The sequence below is a fragment of the Cyprinodon tularosa genome, unplaced genomic scaffold (assembly GCF_016077235.1).
Source record: "Cyprinodon tularosa strain WSP-4 unplaced genomic scaffold, ASM1607723v1 ctg6, whole genome shotgun sequence".
Classification (NCBI taxonomy): Eukaryota; Metazoa; Chordata; class Actinopteri; order Cyprinodontiformes; family Cyprinodontidae; genus Cyprinodon; species Cyprinodon tularosa.
This window is the reverse complement of record NW_024039340.1, coordinates 3657680-3685306: the sequence shown is the minus strand read 5'-3', so window position 1 is coordinate 3685306 and position 27627 is coordinate 3657680. Positions and strand designations below refer to the sequence as shown.

The 27627-nt window shown below is 44.4% G+C and overlaps 1 protein-coding gene across 2 annotated transcripts in view; it reads right to left on the bottom strand.

Moving 5' to 3' along the window:
- Positions 1 to 26553, bottom strand: part of asap2a (ArfGAP with SH3 domain, ankyrin repeat and PH domain 2a) — a 120581-nt gene extending 94028 nt beyond the window's left edge. For both annotated transcript variants that reach the window (XM_038307044.1, XM_038307045.1), the window contains exon 1: positions 26068 to 26553. In XM_038307044.1, coding sequence (XP_038162972.1) covers positions 26068 to 26193 — 126 coding nt within the window. In that variant the 5' untranslated portion in view covers positions 26194 to 26553. The remainder of the gene's footprint in view (positions 1 to 26067) is intronic.
- Between the last annotated feature and the right edge of the window lie 1074 nt (positions 26554 to 27627).

The following is a 27627-nucleotide window of genomic DNA, read 5'->3' as shown; positions in this document are numbered from 1 at the left end:
ATTAAGTACCTTCTGGTGGCACCTACAACCTTCCTCTCAGTCTTAGAGAGAGCCTCACGTTCCTATGCGAGGTCTTTTGGTTCACAGGTGGAAAAAAACCTAAATTGCCTTTCTGCTCCCCATTCTTTCAGAATCTATAACGAAGGGGGATTATTATTTTTCAGTGAAGGAGGTTTCAATAGGAATAGGTGGAGGACAACTTTTCTACTTCTGTTATTTGCTGTTGTTTCTAAAAAAAAAAAAAAAAAAAAAGCATAACGATGTTACAGCTTTCATTGATTTATTTCAAATTTGAAACATTGTCTAGCCTGTAAGGTTTAAAAAAAAAATAGAACCAATTAATCGAATCATGGTGTATTCCTAAGTATCGAGAATAATCGAATCGCTGGGTCAGGAAATCAATTCTGAATCGAATCGTCGTGATGGGTGTGATTTACACCCCTAGTTACTACCATGCATCTCTGACAAAAAGTCAGACCCAGAAGCAAAGTGTCAGAGTGTCAGCGGTTTATTTTAGAACGAAAGAGTTTGAGAAAAAATAATCATGCTAGCATCTCTACGGCATACCGGTCATCCTAGGCACATCGATAATGCTAATTGTGATGTTGGATGCTATTATTTAGACTTTACGGCGCAGTAAAAACAGCTGCTGGTCTTCCATCCATGACGTGACGCTCCCTCTGTTGCAAACACCAATAATTATGGATCTCCACAGAAAGCTGCTCCAGGCTCCTGCATATTCGCTAACAGATGAGCTGCTTAACAATCCATCTCCTAACTGCAGATCAGGAAACTACAGGGGATTTGCTGTTATTTGTAGGATCATCCGGAGGATTTTAACCATTTCAGGGAAGCAGGAACATCTGATTCACCAGCATTGTGATTTACTATAAATGATTTATTGTAACATATTTAAAATGCTGCCCTGCGATGGACTGGAGATCTGTCCAGGGTGAACCCCGCCTCTCATCTGTAGACTGCTGGAGATAGACACCAGCACCTAGCACATCCCCAGCAGGGATAAGCGTGACAGAAAATGGATGGATGGATATTTTAAATACAATCACCAAAGAATTTATTGAGTATTTATTGCATTTATAGCTCTAAATCAGGGGTAACCACTTAAAAATCAGTAGGGTCCGAATAAATAAAAATCAACAAACTGTAAAGGTCCAGAGACATTTTTATACAGAATTTAACACAACTATAAAATTACGTGTTTATAAGTGTTTTTTTAAGTAGAGAACAACAATCTTTCAGTTTAGTTTATAGACAATTTCCTGATTCCCATATTTTCTCAAACACCTGAACTGAGCGTTTGTTATTTTTCTTTCTTTTTTCTTTCTTAAAGAGAGCAGTGGGCTTTAGGCTGCCCTGCAAGGCTTTAAACCTGGGTTTAAATGGAGACTAAGTCATTCTCAAGCACATATCAAGGTGGACGCTCTGGAGGGATTTACCGTACAAACAGGAGAAGTGGCGCAAGTGAAATTAGAGACTGCTGTCAGAAAACATGCGGTAATTTATAAATGTTTTAAATCAGGTCGGTTCCGATTAGCCAGCAGGTGGATCCGGATCCGGACCGCGGTCTGCTAATCCGTGACCTCTGCTTTAGAGGAATCCGGACGGTCTACAACAGTAGACATGTCTGGACAAAGCCTACACTATCGCTGTATGTCTATTTCTACTGTATTTTCTACAATGATTTTATTAACAGTAATAATAAATGGTAGAAATAAATGTAACAAACTAAAGCCAACATAACCAAGATAGAAATAAACAGATGTCAGAATAAGGTTCCGTAAAGACAACAGGACACAGAGCAGAAAGCTGCAACCAGAAAGCCTAATAGTTCCAGCCTCTTTCTGCAGAGCCTGAAGAAAAGAAAAAAAAGACATTCCTGGATGATTGCACGCTGCTCTGACTGACACAGGATGGAGATCCAGCCCCATTGTTCTCCCTATCCCACTATGTCCGCCTAAAACACACACGTCTAGGAGGCAAACCAGCCATATCCCGACTGCAGCATCACCACTGACCTACTCTTGATTTGTCTAGGAGGGTCCGTCTGTCTTATCTGCATGACCTTGGCTCACCTTATAAGCCCCCCCCTGCAACAGTCATGAGAGGAAACCACGCGGCACTATTTCCCAGCTTTACTTACAGTCAGATTTAGTCAAGCCGAGCATGCACTGTATGATATTTACAGCCCAAACTGTACGATGAAACCGCAGGGTTGAAAAGTTCACGGCTCACGATGGTGCTGGTTGAACTCGTCAATCTGGAAGAAGAAGAAGAACTCCCTTGTTTGTACATGCACAGTGCGCAGGGCTATGGTAAATCGGCTCGTAGCTCTGCTTCAACAGCAGGATTTGCCCACGAACACCTCACGATGGCAGACTGAATTTTAAACATGTTTGATTTTCTGCCGACTTTATAATTCCTGAGCGGGAGGTGGTCGTGAGAGGCTGATCACTCCTCGTTACCTGCTGGATACTACACGACGCAGGACGCTAACCTGACTCCGCCAGATGGATTTGCTCCGCATATCCATCTGGAAACCTTCCATAGAAGTAATTTTGGGAACGGGCGAAAATACTGGTTAGCTGATTGGCCTATGTTGGTGATAGACGGGCCAAATAAACCAATCAGATCAACGAAGCATATGACGTACTAACAGAGCGACCACGAAGAGGAGCCAATTGATAGATCAAACTCTTGCTGAAACCAGTCGGGAGAAGAGCAAAAACATCTTTTACTCTGAGAAAAGCCTCCAGAGCAGTGTTTTGCTCTTCTTTCAGTGAAGAAATACTCTGTAATTCCCATAAAACTTGCTCGATAGCCACGCTAACGCTAGTTCTTTTTCTAACTATGGGAATCGCCTTGGCGTGACCAACTACGGAAGCTCCAATGACATCACGTCTGTCTGAGACAGACAGGTTGAGCCGTGTCCGTGGCTCCACCCACCAGCTAGATAACGGCCAACCTACCCGCCTCAACTCATTCTCGCTTTCTTCCCGTGTGAAGACTACAACTAAGCTCCCTCAGCGCGCTCAGGCTAGCTTGGACCTGTTTAACTGTTCTCAGGCGTTCCGTAAAGGAAAACGTCGCTGAACGCAGGACCAGGACAGGCCTGTACCGTGCTGAGTAAGCGCTTCGGCAGAAGCACTTTCTGGAACACAAACGCTGGGAGCGGTGACCGCGTAAAGGCGAGCTGTCCCTGTATCTACTCCGTTTTAATTAACGGAATAGAGTGCGCTTGTGTCAGCCGAGCTAACACGTAAAGGTGGGCTTGGTTTTTGGCTAGCAGTGTATCGCTAGCATAAGAGTCCGGTTAACGTGTTGTGGCGAACGGACTTTATATCAGTAAAGAGCTAACGTGTAGCGACGAGCTCCGTGTTTTATCTACAGTCATGTCTGCGGCTCCTACCCCTGCCAAAGGTTCGGAACCGAAGGCTAAAGAGGTTGTATCCCGCCCGTGTCCAGCGTCATGCGGGGCATCTATCTCTGGGCGGGACCCTCATCCGATGTGTATAGCATGTATGGGCGCTAAGCACGCTCAGGCATCGCTGGCGGACCCTCAGGGATGCCAGCACTGCGCGTCGATGCCGGAAAAGATCCTGGAGAGGCGGCTGAGGGTGGCTGTCGCTAACAGCCAGGACCCTTGCTTCTCCTCACCTGCAGCTGTTGCGGCGGCGGGTGAAAACCATCCGCCGCTAGCCTCTAAGAGCTGGGCGGACGTGATGGAAGAGGAGTACCCGTCCATGCCTCCTCTGTTTGAGGGCCTTATGGACAGCGGGAAACTCGATGCAGACATCGACGAAACGGAGGGTGACGCTAACTCCGACCTCCTGGAACTGGAGGACATGGAGGAGGAGGAGGAGGACTCGACCTTCCCGGGTCATGTGTGCAGACGGGCGGCTTTAAAGCTGAACATCCCCTGGCCTGCAGCGCAGGATTCAGAAGGAGCAGAACGGGACCTGTACGACGGTAAAAGGCTTCCACCAGCTTTACCACCAGCAAAGCAACTTTTACCAGCCGTTCCTGCGTGCATGAGAGAAATGAGCCGTTTCTGGTCCAGCCCATTTAAGAGTAAGCTTCCCACCAAGGGCTTCTCTAAGCTGGAGATACAGGGCATGGGTGAGCTGGGGCTGGCCGAACCCCCAGCTGTAGAGCCTTCAGTGGCTTACCACCTCCACCCTAACCGCAGATCGGTTTCAGCATCCTCAAACATCTCGCTCCCAGGTAAAATGGACCGCCTCACAGCCTCCATTTACCAAAGGATGTACAGATATGCGGGTCAGTCAGTGTGCTCACTTAACGCGGTTACACTGCTGTCTGCGTACCAAGGTGAAATCCTGGAGGAGATGGGGCGTCAACTGGACTCGGGGACACCTAACCCCAGTCTATGGGATGAGATCTGTGTGGTGAACGATCTCATCTTGCGCTCCTCTAGAGGTGCTGTTCAAGGTTGTGGTCGGGTCATGGGTCTGGCTGTCTCAGGGGAAAGAGGCCTATGGTTAAACCTGTCAGGCCTGAGTGACTCCCAGAAGGCCGAGATCATGGATGCGCCCTATGACCCGACAAAAGGTCTATTTTGCCCCTCCTTGGAGAAGATGAGGGAGACGAGTACCCTCAGAAAACAGGAGGGAGAGGCTTTTAACCTTTGTTTGCCTCGTAAGCCCAGCCAAACCCCCCCACAGGGACCCAGACCTGGGTTTGCGGCTGCTGCAGTGAGAGTACGGCAAGGTGGAGCCAAGCCTTCAAGGAGACCAGCCACACAATCCACCCAGCAAAGCAAAGCGGAGAACCCAAGACCATGGGGGAAGCACTCTTTTGCAGCGGCCGCTGCAAAAAATCGTCCATCCCACCCTGGGGAGAGCAAGAAAAAGCGGGCAACCTAACCCCACTGTTAACCATCTCCCCTCTGAAGAGAAGGTTTCCAGGCACCAGGGCAAACTTCTCTGTCCAGGATTCAGATGCTCCTGTAGTTCCCAGTTCACCAGGAGGCATGTTAAATTCTCCCTCTCACGTTCAGAGAGAAGACATTTTGGGGTGGAGGACACAGTGTCACAAAACACTCCACAGCATGTTATCAGTGTCACCAAGCACTCAGCTGTGCCCCATGTTACAAAGTGTTGTTCAGGGGGAATTAGAGAAAATAAACACAGCTTTTCTGCAGCCAGGCATGTTGCCAATGGCAGAAAGCCCCCCACAAAAAAGAAAAAAATTAACAAAAATGGCTCTCTGCCACTCCGTCACTCAGGGATGACGTCACTCAGCAGCGACGCTTCTCCTCTCTCTGCTCGGGCAGATCAGTGGCGCGCATGCGCTGTCTCTCCATGGGTTTTGCATACAATCTCCAAGGGTTACAGACTGCAGTTTGCCACGAGACCTCCGAGATTCAACGGAGTGCTCTCCTCGGTTGCCACCGGGGATTCAGCTCACATCCTGAAAGACGAAATAGCATCCCTGTTAGAGAAAAAAGCGATCAGAGTTGTACCGGACGAGGAGGTTCGTCAGGGCTTCTACTCGCGCCATTTTCTCATTCCAAAGAAAGACGGCGTATCACTACGCCCCATTCTGGACCTGCGTGTGTTAAACAGACACTTACGCAGATATACATTCAGGATGCTCACACACAAAGCACTGTGCCGTTCCATCCGTCCGGGGGATTGGTTTGTAACCATCGACCTCGCGGACGCCTATTTTAACATCTCCATTTACCCCCAACACAGAAAGTTTCTCAGGTTCGCTTATCAGAGCGCAGCCTACGAGTTTCAGACCATCCCGTTCGGGCTGTCATTAGCCCCGAGGGTGTTCAGCAAGTGTGTGGAGGCGGCGCTGTCCCCTCTGAGGACGCGCGGGATCAGAATATTTTCGTACATAGACGATTATCTAATCTGCTCTCGGTCAAGCGAGCAGGCAGTCAGCGACTCCCTGGCAGTGATCAACCACCTCATCAACCTCGGGTTCAGGATAAATCAAGCCAAAAGTCGCCTGACTCCCGTGCAATGCACGGAGTATTTGGGTCTCAAAATAAACTCCCTCTCTTATCGTGTCACACTATCAGAGGGGAGAATCCTGTCATTCACCCAGTGCATGACGCGTTTTCAGTTGGGAAACGTCGTTACATTCAGACTGTGCCTGCGGCTCCTCGTTATGGCATCCGTGATTTCAGTGGTCCATCTGGGGCTTCTGATGATGAGGGACTTTCAGCGGTGGGTCGCCTCGCTGCGACTCTGTCCCCGCCGTCATCTGTGCCGCAGAGTAAAAGTGACACAGACATGCGTGGCGGCTCTTCAGCCCTGGAGAGACCCGACGGTTCTCACGTCGGGCGTCCCGCTGGGGACCGTAGCATCCAGGGTTACCATGACGACCGATGCTTCCCTGACAGGTTGGGGCGCAACTATGATGGGCAGAGCGGTGAATGGCATATGGTCGCCGAGAATGAGGCGGCTTCACATCAACATGCTGGAACTGCACGCAGTGTTCCTAGCTCTGAAGCACTTCATGCCATATGTGATGGGTCGCCACGTCTTGGTAAAGACCGACAACTCCACTGTGGTGGCTTATATCAACCGTCAGGGCGGCACCAGGTCCCTGCAGTTACACAGACTGGCCAGGGACATAATTATGTGGAGCAGCACCAGAGTTCTGTCGCTCAGAGCAACGCACGTAGCGGGAATTCTGAACAGAGGGGCCGATCTTTTATCCAGAGGGAACCCTCTCTATGGGGAATGGAAGCTGCATCCACAGGTGGTGGAGCAGATCTGGCAGAGATACGGACGGGCTGCCGTAGATCTCTTCGCCTCATGGGAAAACACTCATTGCCCGCTGTTTTTCTCCCTGTCAGACCCAGACGCTCCACTGGGTATGGACGCGCTGGCGCACCCATGGCCAGACGCATTGCTTTATGCTTTCCCTCCTCTCAGCCTGATATCCCCAACTCTAGTCAGAGTGAGGGAACAGGGGCTGTCTTTGATTCTGGTGGCTCCCTGGTGGCCATCGAAGCCCTGGGTGGCAGAGATAATCCAAGTCCTGTCAGCCGAACCATGGCCCCTCCCCGTTCGAAGGGACCTGCTGACTCAGACTCAAGGGGAGATTTATCATCCACACCCAGATAACCTGGCTCTCTGGGCCTGGCCCGTGAAAGGTGGAATTTAAATGCAACAGGCCTCCCCCCAGAGGTGATCGACACCATACAGAATGCTAGGGCTTCTTCTACTCGCTATCTTTACAGTGGTAAATGGCGAGTGTTTGAGGAATGGTGTGAGGAAAAACAGACCATTCCTTTTCAGTGTTCAGTGGGGGACGTGCTCTGCTTTCTGCAGAGCTTGTTGGAGAAGGGTAAGGCTTTTTCAACAATTAAGGTTTATTTAGCCGCAATCTCTGCTTGTCATGTAGGGTTTGGTGATAAACCTGTGGGGAAGCACCCCTTAGTGTGTCGTTTTATGAGAGGGGCCCGACGTAAGTTACCAGTTTCTAAGCCTCTGGTGCCATTATGGGATCTCTCTCTGGTGTTGGATGCCCTCTGTCATCACCCATTTGAACCTTTGGAGGGTGTTGGCTTAAAGTTCCTTTCATTGAAAACTGCCCTGCTCTTAACGTTGGCTACGGCTAAGAGGGTGAGTGAATTGCATGCCCTTTCAGTCAGTCCGGCCTGTTTACAGTGGGCACCCGGGCTCTCTAAGGTGTGCTTGAGACCCAACCCGGCTTTTGTGCCGAAGGTGTTGGATTCAGCATATAGGTGTTCGATGGTGGAATTGCTGGCATTCCATCCACCCCCTTTCTCTTCAGCAGATGAGCAGAAGCTTCATTGCTTATGTCCAGTGAGAGCTTTAAGAGCTTATGTGGACAGGACAGCCTGTTTTAGAAGAGCTGACCCTCTGTTTGTATCCTGGGCTACTGCTCATAAGGGCAAACCTGTCTCCCGCCAAAGATTAGCACACTGGGTTGTGGAGGCTATATCTCTGGCATATAGGTGCGCAGGATCAGAGCCCCCTAAAGGGGTGAGGGCCCATTCTACCAGAAGCATGGCCACCTCTTGGGCTTTGTTCCGTGGTGTGTCAGTTCAGGACATCTGTGCTGCAGCCAGTTGGGCTACGCGGCACACATTTGTGAGGTTTTACAGGCTGGATGTGGCCCGGCCATCGCTAGCACACTCAGTGCTTGGAGTAGGGATGTTAGGGTCCAACTGAGACCTGGGTTGTGATTCCTATCATATATGGCTTCGGGGTCATCATGCAATCCGGGAGTGGGCTATATCTCCCATAGTGAAACACAGAGCGAAGTTAGAAAAAGAACGTTGGGTTACTTAACGTAATCCCTGGTTCTTTGATAACAGAGTGAGGCTTTTCACCAACACATCCCTTCTTGCATGGGCACGGAAAGAAACCTGCCTAGAATGAGTTGAGGCGGGTAGGTTGGCCGTGATCTAGCTGGTGGGTGGAGCCACGGACACGGCTCAACCTGTCTGTCTCAGACAGATGTGATGTCATTGGTGCTTCCATAGTTGGTCACGCCAAGGCGATTCCCATAGTGAAAGACCTCACTCTGTTATCAAAGAACCAGGGATTACGTTAAGTAACCCAACGTTTCATCGGCTGAAGCCGCCATGTTCTCGTTGCGTCACACCTCAACCCGCCTCAAAGCCAACGCTGATTGGACGTTCGTTTGGTGAACGGCTCCAAATTTTCTTCAACGGAGAGTCTCCAGACTGATCTGCGAGTGACACCTTGAAAGTGAGACCATTCTGATCTCGCGAGGCTAGCAGGACGCACCATGAGGCTGAAACTCGGCCCGATCGAAAATTTCTCGTACAACTGGAGAACCGGCCTAAAAAGGGCAAAAAAAATCGTACAGTGAATCCTTGGCTTTACTTTTATCCAAAGGGATTAACAACAACCGACCAATCTGTTTTTATCCTGACATTTTTATTGTTTTTTGATTGTTTTTTTTTCTCAGCACTAAATAGAAAAACTGGAAAGAAAGGAAGTCATTAAACATGCATTTATTTAAGGCTGTTTATACATCGATACGTAGAGCGCTGACAAATGTATCTGGGTCTGCAATCTCAAGCATTTCCTTTTACACCTTCTCTCACTGCTGTGCTGAGTGTGAAAAGTCAATATTTGGACAGAAGTGGGCAACTGGGGGCCCGAGCTTACAGTTCTCCTCCTGCAGCCAAAACAAGGAGCTGACAGCAGGTACTGGAAGAGAAAGCAGAGTCTGATCCTAAGAAAGAACGACAAACTACGACCACTTCTTCTGAATCGATACCGACTCTGGTTCGAGAAAGGTTCGACTTTCTGTTCAGGTTTTCTGACTGACTGACAGTTACAGAAAGATCAAATCCATCTACAAGGCAGCTAAAGCTTTTCTCTAAGCCCCCATAAGGTGCTAGCATTAGTGACCAGCTGCCAGGACTCGCATATCAACGGAGACCAGCTTCCATGTTTACTGCTGAACCCTTCTAAGGTGAGAAAGCAGCACAGTGATTGGTTCTCAGCTCCTCCTTCCGGATCCTGGAAAGAGCTTCCATAGAAGCCATGATTTAAACCCCGTTTCATAACAAACCAACTGGAGGCTGAAAAAAATCAGGCTTTAAGGTGAAATCCAGAACAAGTTTGTAGCACTTTGAGAAGAAAACAACAGATAAAAAAACACTCCAACTACTGGACGGTTCTGTGGAGTATGATCCCACCTGGAGAAAAGATGCTGAAATGAGCAAAACGCTTCAAGCTTTAGGCCGATTCTGCACATCTGAAATATTTTTTACATACTAATTCAGAGCTACAAACGACTTAAATCCAATACCTAAGACTTTTTCCACACCTCTTAAGATGATTTGGGAAAATAAATTATAGGACTTTCACCATAACATGAGGTGTGAGGGTCAAAGTCGCTTCTATTCATCAGAGCAGAATCACTAATGCTATATTAGTCTGTTTTATACAGTGGATTTTATCTTACCCATCAAATTGTCCAAATAACAGCAATCATAGAGTCCTTTATGGCTAAAGCCTCATCCTGTCGTCTTCTTTATCATCACATCTCTACGTTGAAGTCTAATCAGACGGAAGCCTTGGGAGCCTCTAAGGAGTTTCTCCGACACCCAAACAGTCTGGTTACCTTCTCTGAGTGAGAGTGACAGCCGGACAGCACAGCTGTGTGAACTTCTCCCTCCTGACCAGCCCTGCACAGCGCAGCAGTTCATTAATGAAGAGGCCCGGCCTGTCCGGCAACAATAGCCGTCAACACGAGCCGTCTCAGACAGTCTGGACCAGAAGTACAATGATAGATGAGATGAGCTGCTCCCATGGTAGCTCAACCTCTGACCTCTGGCTGGGACTGAGACGCCTTCTCCCTCGTCTGGATGACAAAAACCCACAAATCCTTACAAGGACTCCAACACCATCCAATCAAATCAGCATAACGTAGCAAAGTATAGTGGATGCAGAAAACAATGAGGCTGTAGGTTTAAATCGATGAGGAACCAACCAGGACCCATAGATCCACTGGGATGGCTGGTCTAAAACGTTCTCTTTTATGGCTGAATCTCTGTGATAACGTCACCCAATTAAACCACTTTATCAGTGGAGGCTGTGATAACGGCGTCCCATTTAAAAACTGATTATCTAAAGGCATCACTCTGAAACTGGAAGGTAATTTTCTTATTTGGTTTTATTCTTTCACAAAAAACAGAAGTACGATTCCCAGAAACACCCTGAACACTTGTTTGTCCTTTTACTAATTTTTATTGTTTACATCGTATCCTCGGTTTATCCTGATTTTAATGCCAATCAGACACAATACAGCAAAACAAAAATTATGTAGTTGCATTAGTTTATGATGAATTACCATTAAATATTGTATTGATAAAGTATCAAACCTGATTCCTTGTTTGTGAACTCTGACCACTGTGCTCTGATACTCAGGGAACAGATACTAGTCAGTATTAGTTTGTGTTCTGATAATCCAGCACAGAAAATGGCAGTTAGGCTAGGTTTATACTCGCTGCATTGAACAGGGAGTAAGGGCGCCACAATCATGCAGTCTCCGCCTTCAAGCCATGCTTTTTCATGCACCTCTGAATGTTTATTTAGTAAAACAACATTTTGTTTTTCTTTAAACTGCTATTTATTAAAAGATCCAAATGGGCTTTACTGACAGGTTGCTTTTTCCACATCTTTGTTAAGTGGTATGGGGGCATTTCCTACAAAATATAATCAATTATTTCTATAGCGCCAATTCACATCATGTCATCTCAGGTCACTTTCCAGTTCACCAGATCATCCAGTCAGATTGATTCAAAGTTTTCTATCTAAGGAAAACCAGCTGATTGCATCGACTCATTGACTCTTCAGCAATCCCTCACACTAAGCATGCTCTTAGCGAAAGTGGAGAGGAAAAACTTCCTTTTAACTGGAAGAAACCTCCAGCAGAACCAGGCTCAGTGTGAGCGGCCATCTGTTGAGGCTGACTGGGGTTCAAGGAGACAGAAGCAGACATAGAAAAAAAAAGCATAGATACAAAAGGCAACTGTCAACCAGCTCCACAGGCGGCCCCGTCCAGGAAACACACAGCCAGGCAGACGAGCTCCGAGCCAGCTCCCATGTCAGAGGATGAAGAGAGCACATCCAGCCAGTCACGGTCAGAGAAACAGGACTACACTGAAAAACAGACCGATATCCAACATCTATAAACAAAGGTGTTGATGGCAGCAGCACAGCTGATATTTCTCTCCAGGACGGAGTCACAGCCAAACAGGAACAGACCAGATGAAGCTACTATGAGAAAAAGCAGAGAGAGCAGAACGATAGAGATTGAACTAACAGATTCTGCAGAGTGGGAGAATAGAGATAGAATGAAGCAGAATGATGAAAAAAGGGTCCCTATGTCCTCCAGCAGTCTAAGCCTATAGCAGCAGAACTATAGAGATAGCTCAGGATAACCTGAGCCACTCTAACTATAAGCTTTATCAAAAAGGAAAGTTTTAAGCCTAGCCTTAAAAGTAGACAGGGTGTCTGCCTCACGGACTAAAAATGGTAGATAAAGACAGCACATCCAGTCGGTCACAGTCAGAGAAACAGGACTACACTGAAAAACAGGCTGATCTCCAACAACTATAAATAAAGGCATTGATGGCAGCGGCACAGCTGATAATTCTCCCTTTCCCACTGGCGGAAAAAAATTACTTTTATTGGCAGTGGGAACAACTCACTGACGCGTTACTTCCTCGGTCAAATGTCTCGGCAAGTGACCAGTGTTATATCACCATGGCTCTGATCGGCATGCTGTGGAAACACCAGAGCTGGTAAATCATGTGATACTATTGAACACAACATACGCATGTCAACATCCAGCGCCAGTCGCTTCTGATCTAACAAACCAAAGAGAGATCCGGACAGAAACAATAAGGCTCACTGACTACGCCCTGGTTTCCTTACATGTTACTCTACATTGTTTACTTTCCTGATATCTGTCGTATCGATGACAGCATCGACCCTAACCCAGCATGATGGTGTCAACAGACCCGCAGCTGCAAGGGTTGAATCCAGTTTTTTTTTGCCAGTGTGAAGGGAATGAACCAAATCAGATTGTTAACAATTTGACCCATGTTTGAAAAACACGCGTTAACGCATTATTTACAGTTGGAAAGAGGTTTTGGTGAAAAATTATGATAGCTAAGGAGCCACCTATTTTTTATTATTTATTTATTTTTAATTCGTAGGGGTTTCTTTTCCACAGGGAAATCGCCCCGTAAGATTAGCATCCAGACTGTTCTATAAGCAGGCTTATTCTTAATGAAGTCCAACCGCTATTATGTTTGACATAGGAGTGACCCAATACAACTTTACAATTATGATACAATTCTGATACTGCGGCTATGGGTCTTAGCTGATGCCGATATGGAACCAATATGATATCGACACGAATCATGCATACTTTTAGTTTGTCTTGTGGGATGTTAGAAAATAATTAGTCCAGTGATATTACTCAAACAGAGAATAACAACCAACAGGTATGAAAATCATAGCCTCGTGAGACCATCCTGATCTCGCGAGCTTTCAAGGTTTCACTCGCAGATCAGTCTGGAGACTCTCTGTTAAAGAAAATTTGGAGCCGTTCACCAAACGAACGTCCAATCAGCGTTGGCTTTGAGGCGGGTTGAGGTCCGACGCAACGAGAAGCACGACAGTTCAGTCTAAAGAACATGGCGGCTTCAGCCGATGAAATTAGCGTTAGCGTGGCTATCGAGCAAGTTTTATCGGAATTACAGAGTATTTATTCACTGAAAGAAGAGCTAAACACTGCCGACATGTTGCTTATTTGCTGAGCTAACGAGCCTTTACCTGCAGCAGCAAGAGTAGCCTGGCTTATGGTTGTGTTTTTGTCGTCGCTCTGTTAGTACGTCATATGCTTCGTTGATCTGATTGGTTTATGTGGCCCGTCTATCACCAACATAGGCCAATCAGCTAACCAGTATTTTCGCCCCTTCCCAAAATTACTTCAACGGAAGGTTTCCAGATGGATATGCAGAGCAAATCCAACAAATCCATCTGGCAGAGTAAGGTTATGAAAATCACTGATCCAAGTGTTATTAACCACTGTGTTACAGAAACTATCGGAGAGTATTTCAACCTACAACAGTAAGTATCAACATGCCAATATCAGAGCGTTTAAATGCAGGGCCATTGTCTAAAAATGGGAATTAGTGCATTCTTGATGTACTAAATAACTTCTTTGTACATTTTGGCGCCAATCAGAGCAAAAAAATTATTTAAAAGTCAGCTTAAAAACTATTGTTTCGCTCTGATTATGATACACCAAATAGAAATCCACCCCTATTGTGTTTATTTATTATTACTACCTCTGTTTGTTATTCTATAATTATTGGGGTGGTTTGGTTGATTGTTGCTTTAAAACATTTCCATACATTTCCTACAACTTATCCTGCAGCTAATTGTCAAAACCACAGGCAGAACAAGTATAGAATGAGGAGACAAGGTCCAGTCAATAATCCGACTTCAATTATAGGTGGCATTAAGCTCCTTAGATGCTTGCTGTAGGGTTTAAGTTGCTCACTTGAGCCAAACAGCACATTAAGGCCATGTGCTCATTGATCCCTCAGCGCGTCTCTGAAGCCGTTAGATGAGGATTGTCTCTGCACTCATAATCCTGCTGTCTGAATGCTTGTTAAAACTTTCCTCCAGGCCATCTGCTCCACACCGAGCAGCTGCTCTGATCATGTCACAGCTTCCAGGCCACAACCTGCACTGGGAACCACTGCAGTGTCAACACCAGCCAGCAGGATGACACCTCCACAGATCTTTATACCGGGCCATTTGGCCTCAACTGTTTACACATCCACCCATAAATCACTTTGCTTTAAACACAATAAACATTGTCAGAGGAGAGCAGATATCCTGCCCTGCGATGACGGTTATGGAAAGCCTCTGCAGTCGCTGGTTGTATGGAAATTAAATCAGATGTCATGTTGTGTCAACAGAAGATAAGCTTCAGGTTTTATCATGGTGATAAAATATCTACTGGTCTGAGATCACAGGATGAGCAGCAGAAAGAGGCTAAATGTGTTGCTTTCTTAACACTTCTCTGTTCCAGACATCTACAAATTCCTAGAAGTCCTCCCTGCTGCCCTTTTAGTAACTCAAAGGTAGGTCACAGGTACAACTGCGTGTAAGGCATCAATCCAGCATCCATGAACATAGTAATTACACATACGCATGCCAAATAGACTTTATGTCGGGTTCATAGAATGATTCTATAGGGTATTTGGTCCTAAAGGTCTCTGAATAGGGTGTGTAACATTGGTTGGGGTGAAAATGACATAATAGCTGTTCTATGAGCCCTAATGCAGCCTGGTTAAAAGCCCTAGAATGAAACCACAGGTTTTCTTCTTTTATGGTATGATCATGAATATTTAGATGAGCTGTGCTCTGATTGGTTGGTCTACGAGCGAAGCTGCTGAGCAAAGACGCATCATAGCGACAAGCACTCACTCACTGAAACATCAGATTGTTGATAAGGTAGGGGGACCAGACGTCCTCTTTTTCCCAGACATGTCCTACTTTTCATACCTCAAAAAAAATGTCCGGCGAAATTTCAAAATTGTCCGGGATTTTGATCGACTACAGTGCAGCATGTAGTCGAAACACACCGGGCACTAGAAACCGAGCCGTCGGCTCCGGGTCTGGTCCAGGAACCCCGGCGGACGGGGGCAGGGACCCAGCGGGGCACGAAGCGACCGAACCCGACCCGGTGACGGTAGCCTGGACACAGGCGACCCCGTGCGTCCCCCAGTCTGTCTTAACGACCCCCAGCCCCCCTCCTCTGGCTGAGGACGGGTGGCTCACCGCTCTCTGCCGAGGTCCGGTCCAGTCAGTGACCCAGCAACCCAGCCTCCCTTGGGCCAGTGAACCAGTGGGCTGGTCTGGATGTCAATTTCGGGGCGTTACAAAAGTACAGGCCAGAACCAAATAAGGCAACATCCCTGAATTGACATCAATTCGGTGCTTCGTTTGGATTCGCCCAATTTATATTGGAGCTTCTCTGTACGTCCATTTCAGCCACTGAACTATCGTTATTCATCAACGACAAGGTAAACCCGGTTTTGCATTCTATTTAGGGGTGTAAATAATAATCGTTTTGTATCGATGCATCGATCCAAAAGCCGACGATCCGATGCATCGACACGTCCGCAAGATAATCGATTCATGTTTTTTTTTTCCTCCGGTCTATTTTTATCCATTTGCTCCTGGGCGTAATTCTCCCTCCCGTGCTGCGGTGCCGCTAAACCTATTTTGCCCTCCTACCGCGCTTCCTGGTTATACTCTTACAGCAGTTTGTTGCAGCAAGCTTCACACACACATTTTTAAATTATGCTCAGTATTGAAGCGTGGTCTGAGCTACACACTGTGGGTCTAGATACGGCCGAGGCGGCGAGGAAGTGGGGACGAGTTTAGTCCGACGACGGAGGGACATGAGGGCAAAAAGAGTGGAGATTCAGCTGGAAAAAGGCTCCCAGCGTTCTCGCGCACCTCGCTCTTCTAGCGGGTCAAACTTCACGAGTTGTTTTCCGCAATTTCGGTCATAAAAACAAAACAAGCCGGCCTTCTGTCTGCTGCACTGTTTGCGGTCAGCTACAATCTGGGAGAGGAGCAGCGGAGCGTCTCTCAAGTGGGCGGTGACGTCAACACTCTGAAGCCTTCTCCTTCTTCTTTTTTTTAATGGCGGTTGGCAAACAACTTATAGGTGCATTATCGCCACCTTCCAGAATGGAGTATGGACCAGACAAACTATTATATTCTCCCTAAAATACCCGTTCTTCTTAGAAAATTAAAAATACTACCAAAAACTACATCCCCAGATGACCTTGAAACAATTCCCTTATATGTAGTTTATTTTTATTCCTGTCTAACTCTCTATGCAACATCTCTCTTTCCTGAGTATATTTATTACATTCTAAAAAAATATGTTGGACAGTTTCTCTGGAGCCGAGGTATTGCATTGAACTCATTACACTGATATTGTGCTGTATTTTTGCAGTATTTTTTGATGCAACTTTTCTACTTCTGTTATTTGCTGTTGTTTCTAAAGAAAATGCATAACGATATTACAGCTTTCATTGATTTATTTCAAACTTGAAACTTTGTTTAGCCTGTAAGGTGTAAAAAAATAAATAAATAAATAACCGATTAATCGAATCGAATCGTGGTGTATTCTTCAGTATCGAAAATAATCGAATCGTTGGGTCAGGAAATCGATACTGAATCGAATCGCCATGATGGATGTGATTTACACCCCTAATTCTATTGCCACTTTAATTAGCTTAGCAGCATCATAGCCACCAAAACTTTACACATGGCAGCTATTTTGTTTATTTTACAATTCCCATCATACATGATATTCTTGATAATCCGGCCATGTTATTTGTAAGGGCTACTTTTATTTGTTTGTCACAAAGGATAATATTGATTTATTTATTTTTTATATTGCAATTTTTCATTGATTTTCCTTCGCACCATCAGCCTGTCGATGCTTCTTTTCCGGGTTTCCTTTTTTTCCCCCCTGACCTTAAAAGCTTACTTGGCCAGAAGTCCGTTTTTGCAAGACTTAACCATTAATGTTGAATGGAAAAGTGCTTCCTTCTACTCACTATTCACCTGCGCGTTAGTTATAATTCTTTCTTCCCTTGAGTTTGGCAGCAAAGCCACTTTAACTCTTTACTGCCACCTAAAGGGCTGGAGTGCCATATCATATTCTGAGCAATAATCTAGTCTTGTCTCTCTGGGAATTATATTTTCTTTCACCGCTGATCCCTAGACTTTTCGTCTTTTTTTTCCACCTCTGCTGGGGAAATGTTGACTTTCCAAGCTCCATCACTTCTTTGCTTACTAATGGTGGATATGTGCAAAATGGTCCCACTGGTCACTTCTTCCTACTATGATAAATCCAGGTAACCCTTAAGCTAACAATCAAATAGAGCAAAAACAAAGTGTAAAGTGTTAAATATTTTATTTCAACAGGCTCATATAATTTAACCAGAGCATTTTTGCAACCAGATACAACCAGAATGATCTAACAGCAATGACATTTTTTAAATCCTAGTAAGTGATTAGACCACTTTAAATAGAAATGCTCTCCTGCAGGAAAATGTGTCAATGCAATTCTACTAAAAATGCGTCTTGAAGAAATAAAATAATATCCGGTGTTATAAACCTTATGTGATCCATCAGTCTATCTTTACGATGATGATACACTTGTTTTTGTGGTACATGACAGAGTTTACACCAAACCTTTGGAATGCTTTTAACCTTGCCAGATTAAAGTTTTGGCAGCAGATCACTAGCCTCGTGAGACCATCCTGATCTCGCGAGCTTTCAAGGTTTCACTCGCAGATCAGTCTGGAGACTCTCCGTTGAAGAAAATTTGGAGCCGTTCACCAAACGAACGTCCAATCAGCGTTGGCTTTGAGGCGGGTTGAGGTGTGACGCAATTCAGTCTAAAGAACATGGCGGCTTCAGCCGATGAAACTAGCGTTAGCATGGCTATTGAGCAAGTTTTATCGGAATTACAGAGTATTTCTTCACTGAAAGAAGAGCAAAACACTGCTCTGGAGGCTTTTCTCAGAGGAAAAGATGTTTTTGCTCTTCTCCCGACTGGTTTCGGCAAGAGTAGCCTGGCTTGTGGTTGTGTTTTCGTCGTCGCTCTGTTAGTACGTCATATGCTTCGTTGATCTGATTGGTTTATTTGGCCCGTCTATCATCAACATAGGCCAATCAGCTAACCAGTATTTTCGCCCCTTCCCAAAATTACTTCAACGGAAGGTTTCCAGATGGATATGCGAAGCAAATCCATCTGGCGGAGTCAGGTTAACAGATCACATGAGTACAAATCCAAACCTGGACCCTGGAACGGATCCTGGAAACACATTTCTGAACAGAGGCCACGCGGCTTCCCAGTGGGGATCGAACCCGGCTTTTTTTGCAAATGGGAAGGGAGCCAAACCAATTGTTAGCGGGTTGACTGGTGTTTAAAAAACCAAGGTTCACCCACTAAATTAGTTGTGAAAGAGGCTAAAGACTCTAATCCAAAGGTTAGGGCTACATTGGGTAGTGAAGAGGCGCAAAAACTACATTTGAACACCAAGTTAGCAACAGAAACACGTTTAGTTTTCTTTTTGCTGCCCCTGAAAAAATCTGTTGCAACTGCATGACGTTAAGTCCAGTCTAGTGAAGGTGTGAAGATTCAGTAGGTTGCATCCGACAGTAAGATGTTTGTTCTCCTTAAAACTAATTCTGTAGATCTGTTCAGATGTATAAAAAAAAAGTCTCCAAAGAAAATATCTCTTTTACCAGATCAAGTCAGACATGTTAATGAGCTATTTTCCCATAAAAAGCAGAGTTGATAAAAAAAAACATGAATGCTTTTTAATGCTTTGTTTTTTTGCTTGTTTTTTTTTGTTTTTTTAAGGTCAGCAAAAATGTTTTGAATTCAACCAATTAAAGACTAAATTGCAGACACGTCCGTGCAACCTTTTCCATTCAATTCAGTTCAGCTTATTTATATAGCGCCAATTCACACCACATGTCATCTCAAGGCACTTGAGAGACACATGACTAATTCTCAGTGTTTCTGAGCACATATCCTAAGCTGCCGCTGCTGACCTAACAGGCTGCAACAAGTTTAAAAAGCCCCGGGATGACTTTCATGGACAAAATGTAAAAAGGACTGAAACAGGATACAGAAGCTCTTGCATCTAAAACTCAGCAGAATTAAAGTCGGCACGAGCGTTTTCCACAAGCACAAAGGGTGTTGGGGGTGTCCTGGCACAAAGCCCAATATCCTCTTACTGGATAAACTGGTTTTTATGGCTGTGGTTTTGGCACATGTGAAGCGTCTGAACGGGCTCCCAGTAGTAGGCACTTTAAAACCTCCAGCCTAATTAAGCCTCGCAACTAGATTTAGAGGAGAAAAACGTGCGGCCACTCCTCCCTCGTGTCGATGCATTTAAACTCTTTCTGTAAAGCAGCACTAGTAAAAAGTCTCTTAATAAAGTCCTTCGCAATTACTGCAGTCATGTAGGATGCACCAGGAAAAGTCAGTTTACGGATTAAAAGTCAGTTTACATTCATTTCGGTTTAAACTCATTTTCTATTTAACTTAAAACAACTAGAACTGAAACCACCAGTTGCTATTTATTGTAAAGTCTTTCATACAGGCACCAGCATATGGATAAATGCCTCTAGTTGATTTGCAGAACAACAACAAGTGTTTTTGGACTTATTCTTGCCGCGGCTTTCGGCCAAAGACTTTGTTTAAACTGGTTTTCCTGGTTCGGATCCAGCCTCTAAGACTCGCCCTTTCATTTTCAGCAGAACAGACATCAGAACCATTCCAGGGCTCTAATGTCGGCCTTCCAGAACCAGTGCTGTTAAAATACGCACTAATGTTTTAAAACAACCTGACACTGCAAACGGTGAGCACTGCAGGTTATTATTATTTATTATTATTATTCTTGTCATTTCTGGTCAAAATGTTCAACTTTTAGTGTTGCATTAATGTTTCCCAGTTCAAAAACATTCATCTTTCCAGGTTCTGGTTCTGTTCTCTTTAATACCAGGATTAAGGAGCAGATTTTTCCAAAACAAAAGCATCCCTAACAACAGGTTTACAGCCTAGATAAACGCACCTGTCTACAACTGCTTAGACCCTGCAGGTCAGCAACAAACACTGAAGCTGTTCCAACATTAATCACTGGCGACAGGAAGTCTCTTGTTACGCAATTATCCAAAGATCTCAGCAGGTCAGAAATGTAACTTATCGTGTTAAAGGAGCTGGAATGTATGTTTGAGATTATCATTATTACTTTAAACAATGAACACACAGTCCAGAGTTGGTAGGCTCAAATGTGATCATGAATGAGATGGTTTTTCATTAAAAAGGCAGCAAAGGGTTCATTAAAACAGCGGTTCCCAACCACCAGGCCATGGACCGGTACCGGACCGTGGGTCATTTGGTACAGGGCCGCACAGAAAAAAGTATATATATATATATATATATATATATATATATATATATATATATATATATATATATATATATATATATTTATATTTATATATATATTTATCGACGATCAGAGTCTGAGTGATGTTTTATTTTGAAAAATATAAAAAATTGCGGTATTCTCTCCCGATTACATCAGTCGGTGCATCTGTGCCTCTTGACACAGGTTAATTCAGGTCAAGACTCATCCTATCTATAACATCCTATCTTTGTGAAGCGGGATTTTCTGCGGTTACAGCGACCAAAGCAAAGCTACGGAGCAGACTGGACATCAGGAGCACACTTCGTCTGTCATTTTCTCCGATTAAGCCTGGATGGGACCGGCTTGTTGTTTTATTTTTATGCTGTTTGTATTTGATTTTATGCCAGTCGTATCATTTTACTTGATCGTAATTCCCCCCCACCCCACCCCCGGCCGGCAGGTCCATGAAATTATTGTCTGACATATAGCAGTCCGTGGTGAAAAAAAGGTTGGGGGCCGCTGATTTAAACAAAACAGGATAATTTAAACAAAATTGTTATTAAAGTCATACACGAGTGAATAAAGTGAATGCGATTGGTCATTTATCAAGGGGGCAGGATTGTTGTGGCGGAAGGTTTGCAAGCGAGTTTGGTTGTGGCCGGTTTGTTGGAAGCATCTTGCTAACCAGTTAGCATCTTAGTGCTAGCAGGTTCCCAGTGGGAAATTCCATTGGGACCAAGTAGCACTAAATTGTTGACTTAGAAACGACGCTGTCAAGGAACGCTATGGACAGAGGAAACATGCAAGAGGAGGAGAGTTTAGTGTCGGAGGTCGTGGATGAGTCTCCTCCGTCATCCATTTTTTATTTAGAGGAGGAAAGCGGGGACGAAGATGTTGTGGAAGAGGACGCCAGGGCGGCAGAAGCTTGGTTTGGTGTAGAAGGCTTCCAGCCGTACATGTTTGAGCCCTTGCCTCGCAACGCTGCCAGTTCTGTTAGCTCTACGCCTGCCGAAGACACAGACGTCCATCCCCGTGAACACTGCGACGCAACTCAATGGGAAAGGAAAGGATTCTGATTTCAACCGTTGTGTATATTAGCTGCGACATATGAATCAAGATGCTATGACCGAAAAAATATGATTGACAGATGACCGTTTATATATGATTGGCCGAATTTAGGTGTTCAGGCTGACGTAGAACTAACTGGCCTGCAGAAGAAAAAAAAAAAACACACAAATACAAAGGCAGGATTTTTTTTTTAAATAGAAATTTTGATAAAGAGTACAATATATACATGTTCAACGCAGAATGATACGACTTCCCTACGACTTTAAAGTACTTTCAGAAGTTTGAATTCTGAATATGACCAGACTTTTCCTTTAAACAACAACAGAGAGTCTTCTGTTAAAAACTCATCCATTCTGGTGCAAACAGGCCGACGCTGCTTACAGCAGGACTACAACAACTCATTGATGAAAGAAACACCCGTTAGCTACAGCAGGATTTAATTTCCCTTTGGGGGTCAATACCTTATTTCTTCATTAAATTAAATAAACTAGAATAAATGCAAGTCAAACATGAGTACACAGGGGATTCAATTTCAACCCACGCATTTTCTTTGCAATCCACTGAGCCTGACAATAAGCGGAAGTGTTTGGGTCCACTGCGCTGCATAACTAGTCAAACAGAGCAAAGTTTGCCGTCCCAACAATAGAGCCTTGTGCTCCCTGAGGCCGAGCGCGGGGAGGTCAGTGAGAAACAACAACATGCCGCCGCACGTCGCCGCCACATACTCTGCAGCCTCAATAGCAGCAAAACCCTGAAAACAAAGCTGCAAACCCAACCATTCATTCTTAGATGAGGGCAGTTACCGCTGACCTGCTGTACAGAGGCCCACATCCACACACACACTCTGTTCAAAGTGAAGAATGCATTGCTTCTGCAAGGGGTGCAAAAAATGTAATAAAAGAAATGTTCTCAGTGGCATATTTTAGGATGAAGCGAGAGGAAGAGCTGCAGAGCGAGTCTGACACCTGCCATGGCGAGCAGGTGTAAATCTGTCTGCCTGGCTCAGTTCTCCTCAAACAAAAGGTACAAATAAAGCCACAGCCCTGAGAGGTGTGGAGGATCAGGGAGCTTAAGGTGGAGCTGATGCTGAGGGGGAATCATTTGTCTCCTTTCCAGATGACAAATCTATTCAGATGGCTAAAAGGAATAAATTCATAAAAAAAGGGGGATTAACTGTCCTCCGCCTTGTTTTCATGACAGCTCAGTCCTAATTAATGAAACCAGGAAGAAAATGATGCATCTTTCCTGCACGTCACGCTCCAACATCCTCCCAGCGTGTCCTGATCGTCACAGAGGGGACACACTAACACACATCGCACTCTGGGAAATAAAAAGAAGCTATTTTTACCGCGCAGCAGGGCGAGGCTCTGCTGCACCGTACACAAAGTAGGGAAACTGTAAGAACAGAGGGAGGGAGGGCTGACGGGTACAAAGCGGAAGTGTCCTTCCTCCTGATGACCTGCCAGTTTGAGGGAGGAACACAGAGTGCTTCTCTATGCACAGAACGTATAGGGAGGGTGGCTGCAAACTGCAAACTCTTCCAGCGTAGCACATCTAGATATAAACATTTCAGTCCATTTTTGTCTGCAAAAAGCTCAGACAGGCAGGACAGGGTTTCGGATTTGACTAGGCCAGGGAGCCGAAAGCGACTCCTGGGACCCTCTGCAATGACTCGTGTTAGTGATTACAAACTATATAGAGAACCAACTAGTTTAAGAAGATTTAGTTGGGGTTTTTTTTAAGATTACTTGAATTTTCATAACAGAAAAAAACAGAAATAGAAGTGAATCTACTTTTCTAGTTATTAGTTTGGAACTTATGTGTTTGTTTTTTACATTAAAGAATATCCTACGGAAAAAAGAAAGATGCTTTATCCTTTTGAAATTGTAGCTTTTTCTTGTTTTAAAAGCTAAAATTACAATTAAACAACTTGAATCTTTGAAAGGAAACAGATTTTCTACGGTAGATATGAACCTAAACTAAGAAGAAGTGTTTCCTGTTTGGATTTTAAAGGTTGCAGACACCCTGGACTATGCTTTTCTAACCCCTGAATATACTTCAATCTAAAACCCTCTGGCTGTAAGTCCAGGGTTGACTCAGGTCTTTCAGATTTTCTTCCAGGAAAGTCCAATTTTCCTTGGCAAGATCTCCACAGCATGATGCTACCACCACCATGTATCACTGTGTTTATTGCGATGGCTACTGTTAGTTCCCTGCAACAAAAAAGGGTTGGAATGGAGACTAAAAACGTTCATATTAACTTCACAAAGTTAATATTTTTTCCTGAACTATTCAATAGAAAGATCTTAGATTTAGACAACTTTTACTGTCACTATATAAACTAGGGATGCACGATATTGGAATTTTGGCCGATATCCGATATGCCGATATTTTAAAACTCATGTAGCAGATAACCGATATCGATACCGATGTTAAAGCTGGACAAAAATAAGTAGTCACTGAAAATAGCAGTTTTGTTATCCATTTCTGACACTTTGAAAAATAATATACTCAAATATATTTTCATATGCTGATATCAAATAGATTTTTAAAAACGCGGTATCGATCTATTTTACTTTCAAAATCTCGTGAAATTTCATCGTTCTGTTACAAACTCTCGTGACATTTTGCAAATTCTTGTGAGATTTTGTCAGTAAAATAGATCGATACCGCGTCAATATATCAATATATAAAAATATGGCAACATTTCGTGAATTTTCGGGGGATTTCGTAGCATAACGATGACATATAGCAATATTTCGTTAGTAAAAGAGATTGATATGGTGTTTTTAAATGGCAATATATCAGCATATGAAGATATTGGGATATTTTAATGTATCAATATTTTTTCCCTCGTCTTTAGGAGTTTTTAAGTCTGTAAAAAAGAAGTTTTTGAGGAAGAAGTAGTAGTATTTTTTTAATTTTTTTTTTAGACTTTAGAAACCCAGAAGCTGATCAAATATCGGGTTAAATATCTGTGGGGTGGCCGATGTCCGATATTCAGTTTTAAGGCCGATACTGATAGGGGGCCGATTATATCGTGCATCCCTAATATATACACAAAATATACAAAACCAAAGTTGGTTTATTACAGCTTTTCAGACGGTAAATCACTTTGGAAGATAATTTGAAAGTTACTTATCAGCGGATGCTTGGATGTAAAACCGATTCTATCCAGCAATCTTTTCTACCTCTGCAAAGGTCTGAACATCCCCCACTGTCAATACTCTAAACTTTCATTTAAATTTGACAGGAAAGTTTTTATTTTTTTAACAGGTTCTGATTAATATTGTTCTAGAAAAAAAATGTAAATATTAAAGGCATATTGTGATCTTATAACATCTGACAAGTTGGTGTGTCACTACGTTATACACTACGCTTTAAAGGGCTGGAATGAGTGAAATCATGTATTATTTGCATTGCATTGTGTTGCTCTATCCAAAGCTGTAACACATATAAAGCCTTAAATGGCCAAGCTCCATCTGATATCAGAGATCTGATTGTTCCTTATGTTCCTAACAGAGCACTTCGCTCTCAATCTGCAGGTTCACTAGTGGTTCCTAGAATTTCTAAAAGTAGAATGGGAGGCAGATCTTTTAGTTATCAGGCTCCTCTCCTGTGGAACCAACTACCAGTTTTAGTCCGTGAGGCAGACACCCTGTCTACTTTTAAGGCTAGGCTTAAAGCTTTCCTTGTTGATAAAGCTTCTAGTTAGAGTGGCTCAGGTTATCCTGAGCTATCTCTATAGTTCTGCTGCTATAGGCTTAGACTGCTGGAGGACACAGGGACCCCTTTTTCATCATTCTGCTTCATTCTATCTCTATTCTCCCACTCTGCAGAATCTGTTAGTTCAATCTCTAACGTTCTGCTCTCTCTGCTTTTTCTCATAGTAGCTTCATCTGGTCTGTTCCTGTTTGGCCTGTTTTCCAGTGTAGTCCTGTTTCTCTGACTGTGACTAACTGGATGTGCTCTCTTCATCCTCTGACATGGGAGCTGGCTCGGAGCTCGTCTGCCTGGCTGTGTGTTTCCTGGCCTTTTACAGCTGCTTTTTCTATGTCTGCTTCCATCTCCTTGAACCCCAGTGGGCCTCAGCAGATGGCCGCTCACACTGAGCCTGGTTCTGCTGGAGATTTCTTCCTGTTCAAAGGGAGTTTTTCCAATCCACTGTCGCTACAAGCATGCTTAGTGTGAGGGATTGCTGAAGAGTCAATGAGTCAATGCAATCAGCTGGTTTTCCTTAGATAGAAAACTTTGAATCAAACTGACTGGATGATCTGGTTTACTGGAAAGTGACCTGAGATGACATGATGTGAATTGGCGCTATAGAAATAAACTGAATAGAATTAACAGTTGAAGCGCTAATCACTAAAGAGCTGCTATAAAACAGTTGGATGCATGAACTGGTTTTTTTTATGTGAACAGGAGACTGCAGCAGAACCACTCACCTCCTCCAGAGCAGCCACTGTGTTCCTGCAGTGGGACATCCTGGTGGTGAAATAAGAGGCAGTCGGAGATTTATAGTCTTCATTTGTCTCTGCGACAAACTCTGAAACAGTGATTTGGTCCGGCATGGCGAGGCTCCAACAAGAACTTTAACCTTAACCTTCTTCTTCTCTCTGTTCAGATTTTTTAAAGCAGCACCAGCAGCAGTTAGGTTACCCGCGGAAAGTGAACCATCTCTGGGTTTGTGTGTGTCCTTCCCCCGCTGTTTGTTCCCAACACGAGCCGTAGTGTGAGAAGCTAGCTCGGTTCTTTGACATCCAGTTCACCGCCTCATCCCCAGAGCTCCTCGGGGTGAAGAAAAGCCGAAAAAACGGCGCCAGATATCCGGACCGGTTTGTGCTAAAGCCGCTGCTGGTCGGAGACAACTTCTTCTGCCGCGGAGCTCCGGGGAACAACAAGCAGGCGATTCAACGGCAGCGCAACGGAGTGACAAAGGCAGTGGAGGGGGCTCAGTCAGAGCGGCTCAGCCAATGGGAAGCGGGAGCTGGAATGGGAGAGCCAATCAGAATCCATGGAAAAATGATGCCTTCACTACTTTCCGTAAATTGTCCTATCAACTGTACTGTTGGATACTACTGTTGTAATTACTCAAAATATGACCCCAGACATTACATCTAAATAAAAGTTAAGTAAACATAAAAAGAATCAAAATGAAATAGAGAACTTAAAACTTTCCTTTTTGATAAATTTTAAAGTTAGAGTGGCTCAGGTTATCCTGAGCTATCTCTATAGTTCTGCTGCTATAGGCTTAGACTGCTGGAGGACATAGGGACCCCTTTTTCATCATTCTGCTTCATTCTATCTCTATTCTCCCACTCTGCAGAATCTATTAGTTCAATCTCTAACGTTCTGCTCTCTCTGCTTTTTCTCATAGTAGCTTCATCTGGTCTGTTCCTGTTTGGCTGTGACTCCATCCTGGAGAGAAATATCAGCTGTGCTGCTGCCATCAACACCTTTGATTCTAGATGTTGGAGATCTGCCTGTTTTTCAGTGTAGTCCTGTTTCTCTGACTGTGACTGTCTCGATGTGCTCTCTTTGTCCTCTGACATGGGAGCTGGCTCGGAGCTCATCTGCCTGGGGCCGCCTTTTACAGCTGCTTTTTGTATCTCTGCTTCTGTCTCCTTGAACCCCAGTCGGCCTCGGCAGATTCACAAGGAGTCTGATTCTGCTGGAGGTTTCTTCCTTTTCAAAGGGAGTTTTTCCTCTCCACTGTCACTACAAGCATGCTTAGTGTGAGGGATTGCTGAAGAGTCAATGAGTCGATGCAAGCAACTGGTTTTCTTTAGATAGAAAACTCAAATTGACTGGATGATCTGGTGAACTGTAAAGTGCCTTGAGATGACGTGTTGTAAATTGGCGCAATATAAGTAAACTGAATTGAAATAGAAAGATTACAGAAAGTAAAGGTGTTCATTGCATTAATACAGTTCAGCTGTTTTTCGAGCCTCCCACAAGTGTATTATTATATATTTTAACGCTAACCATTGATAAAACATTTAATA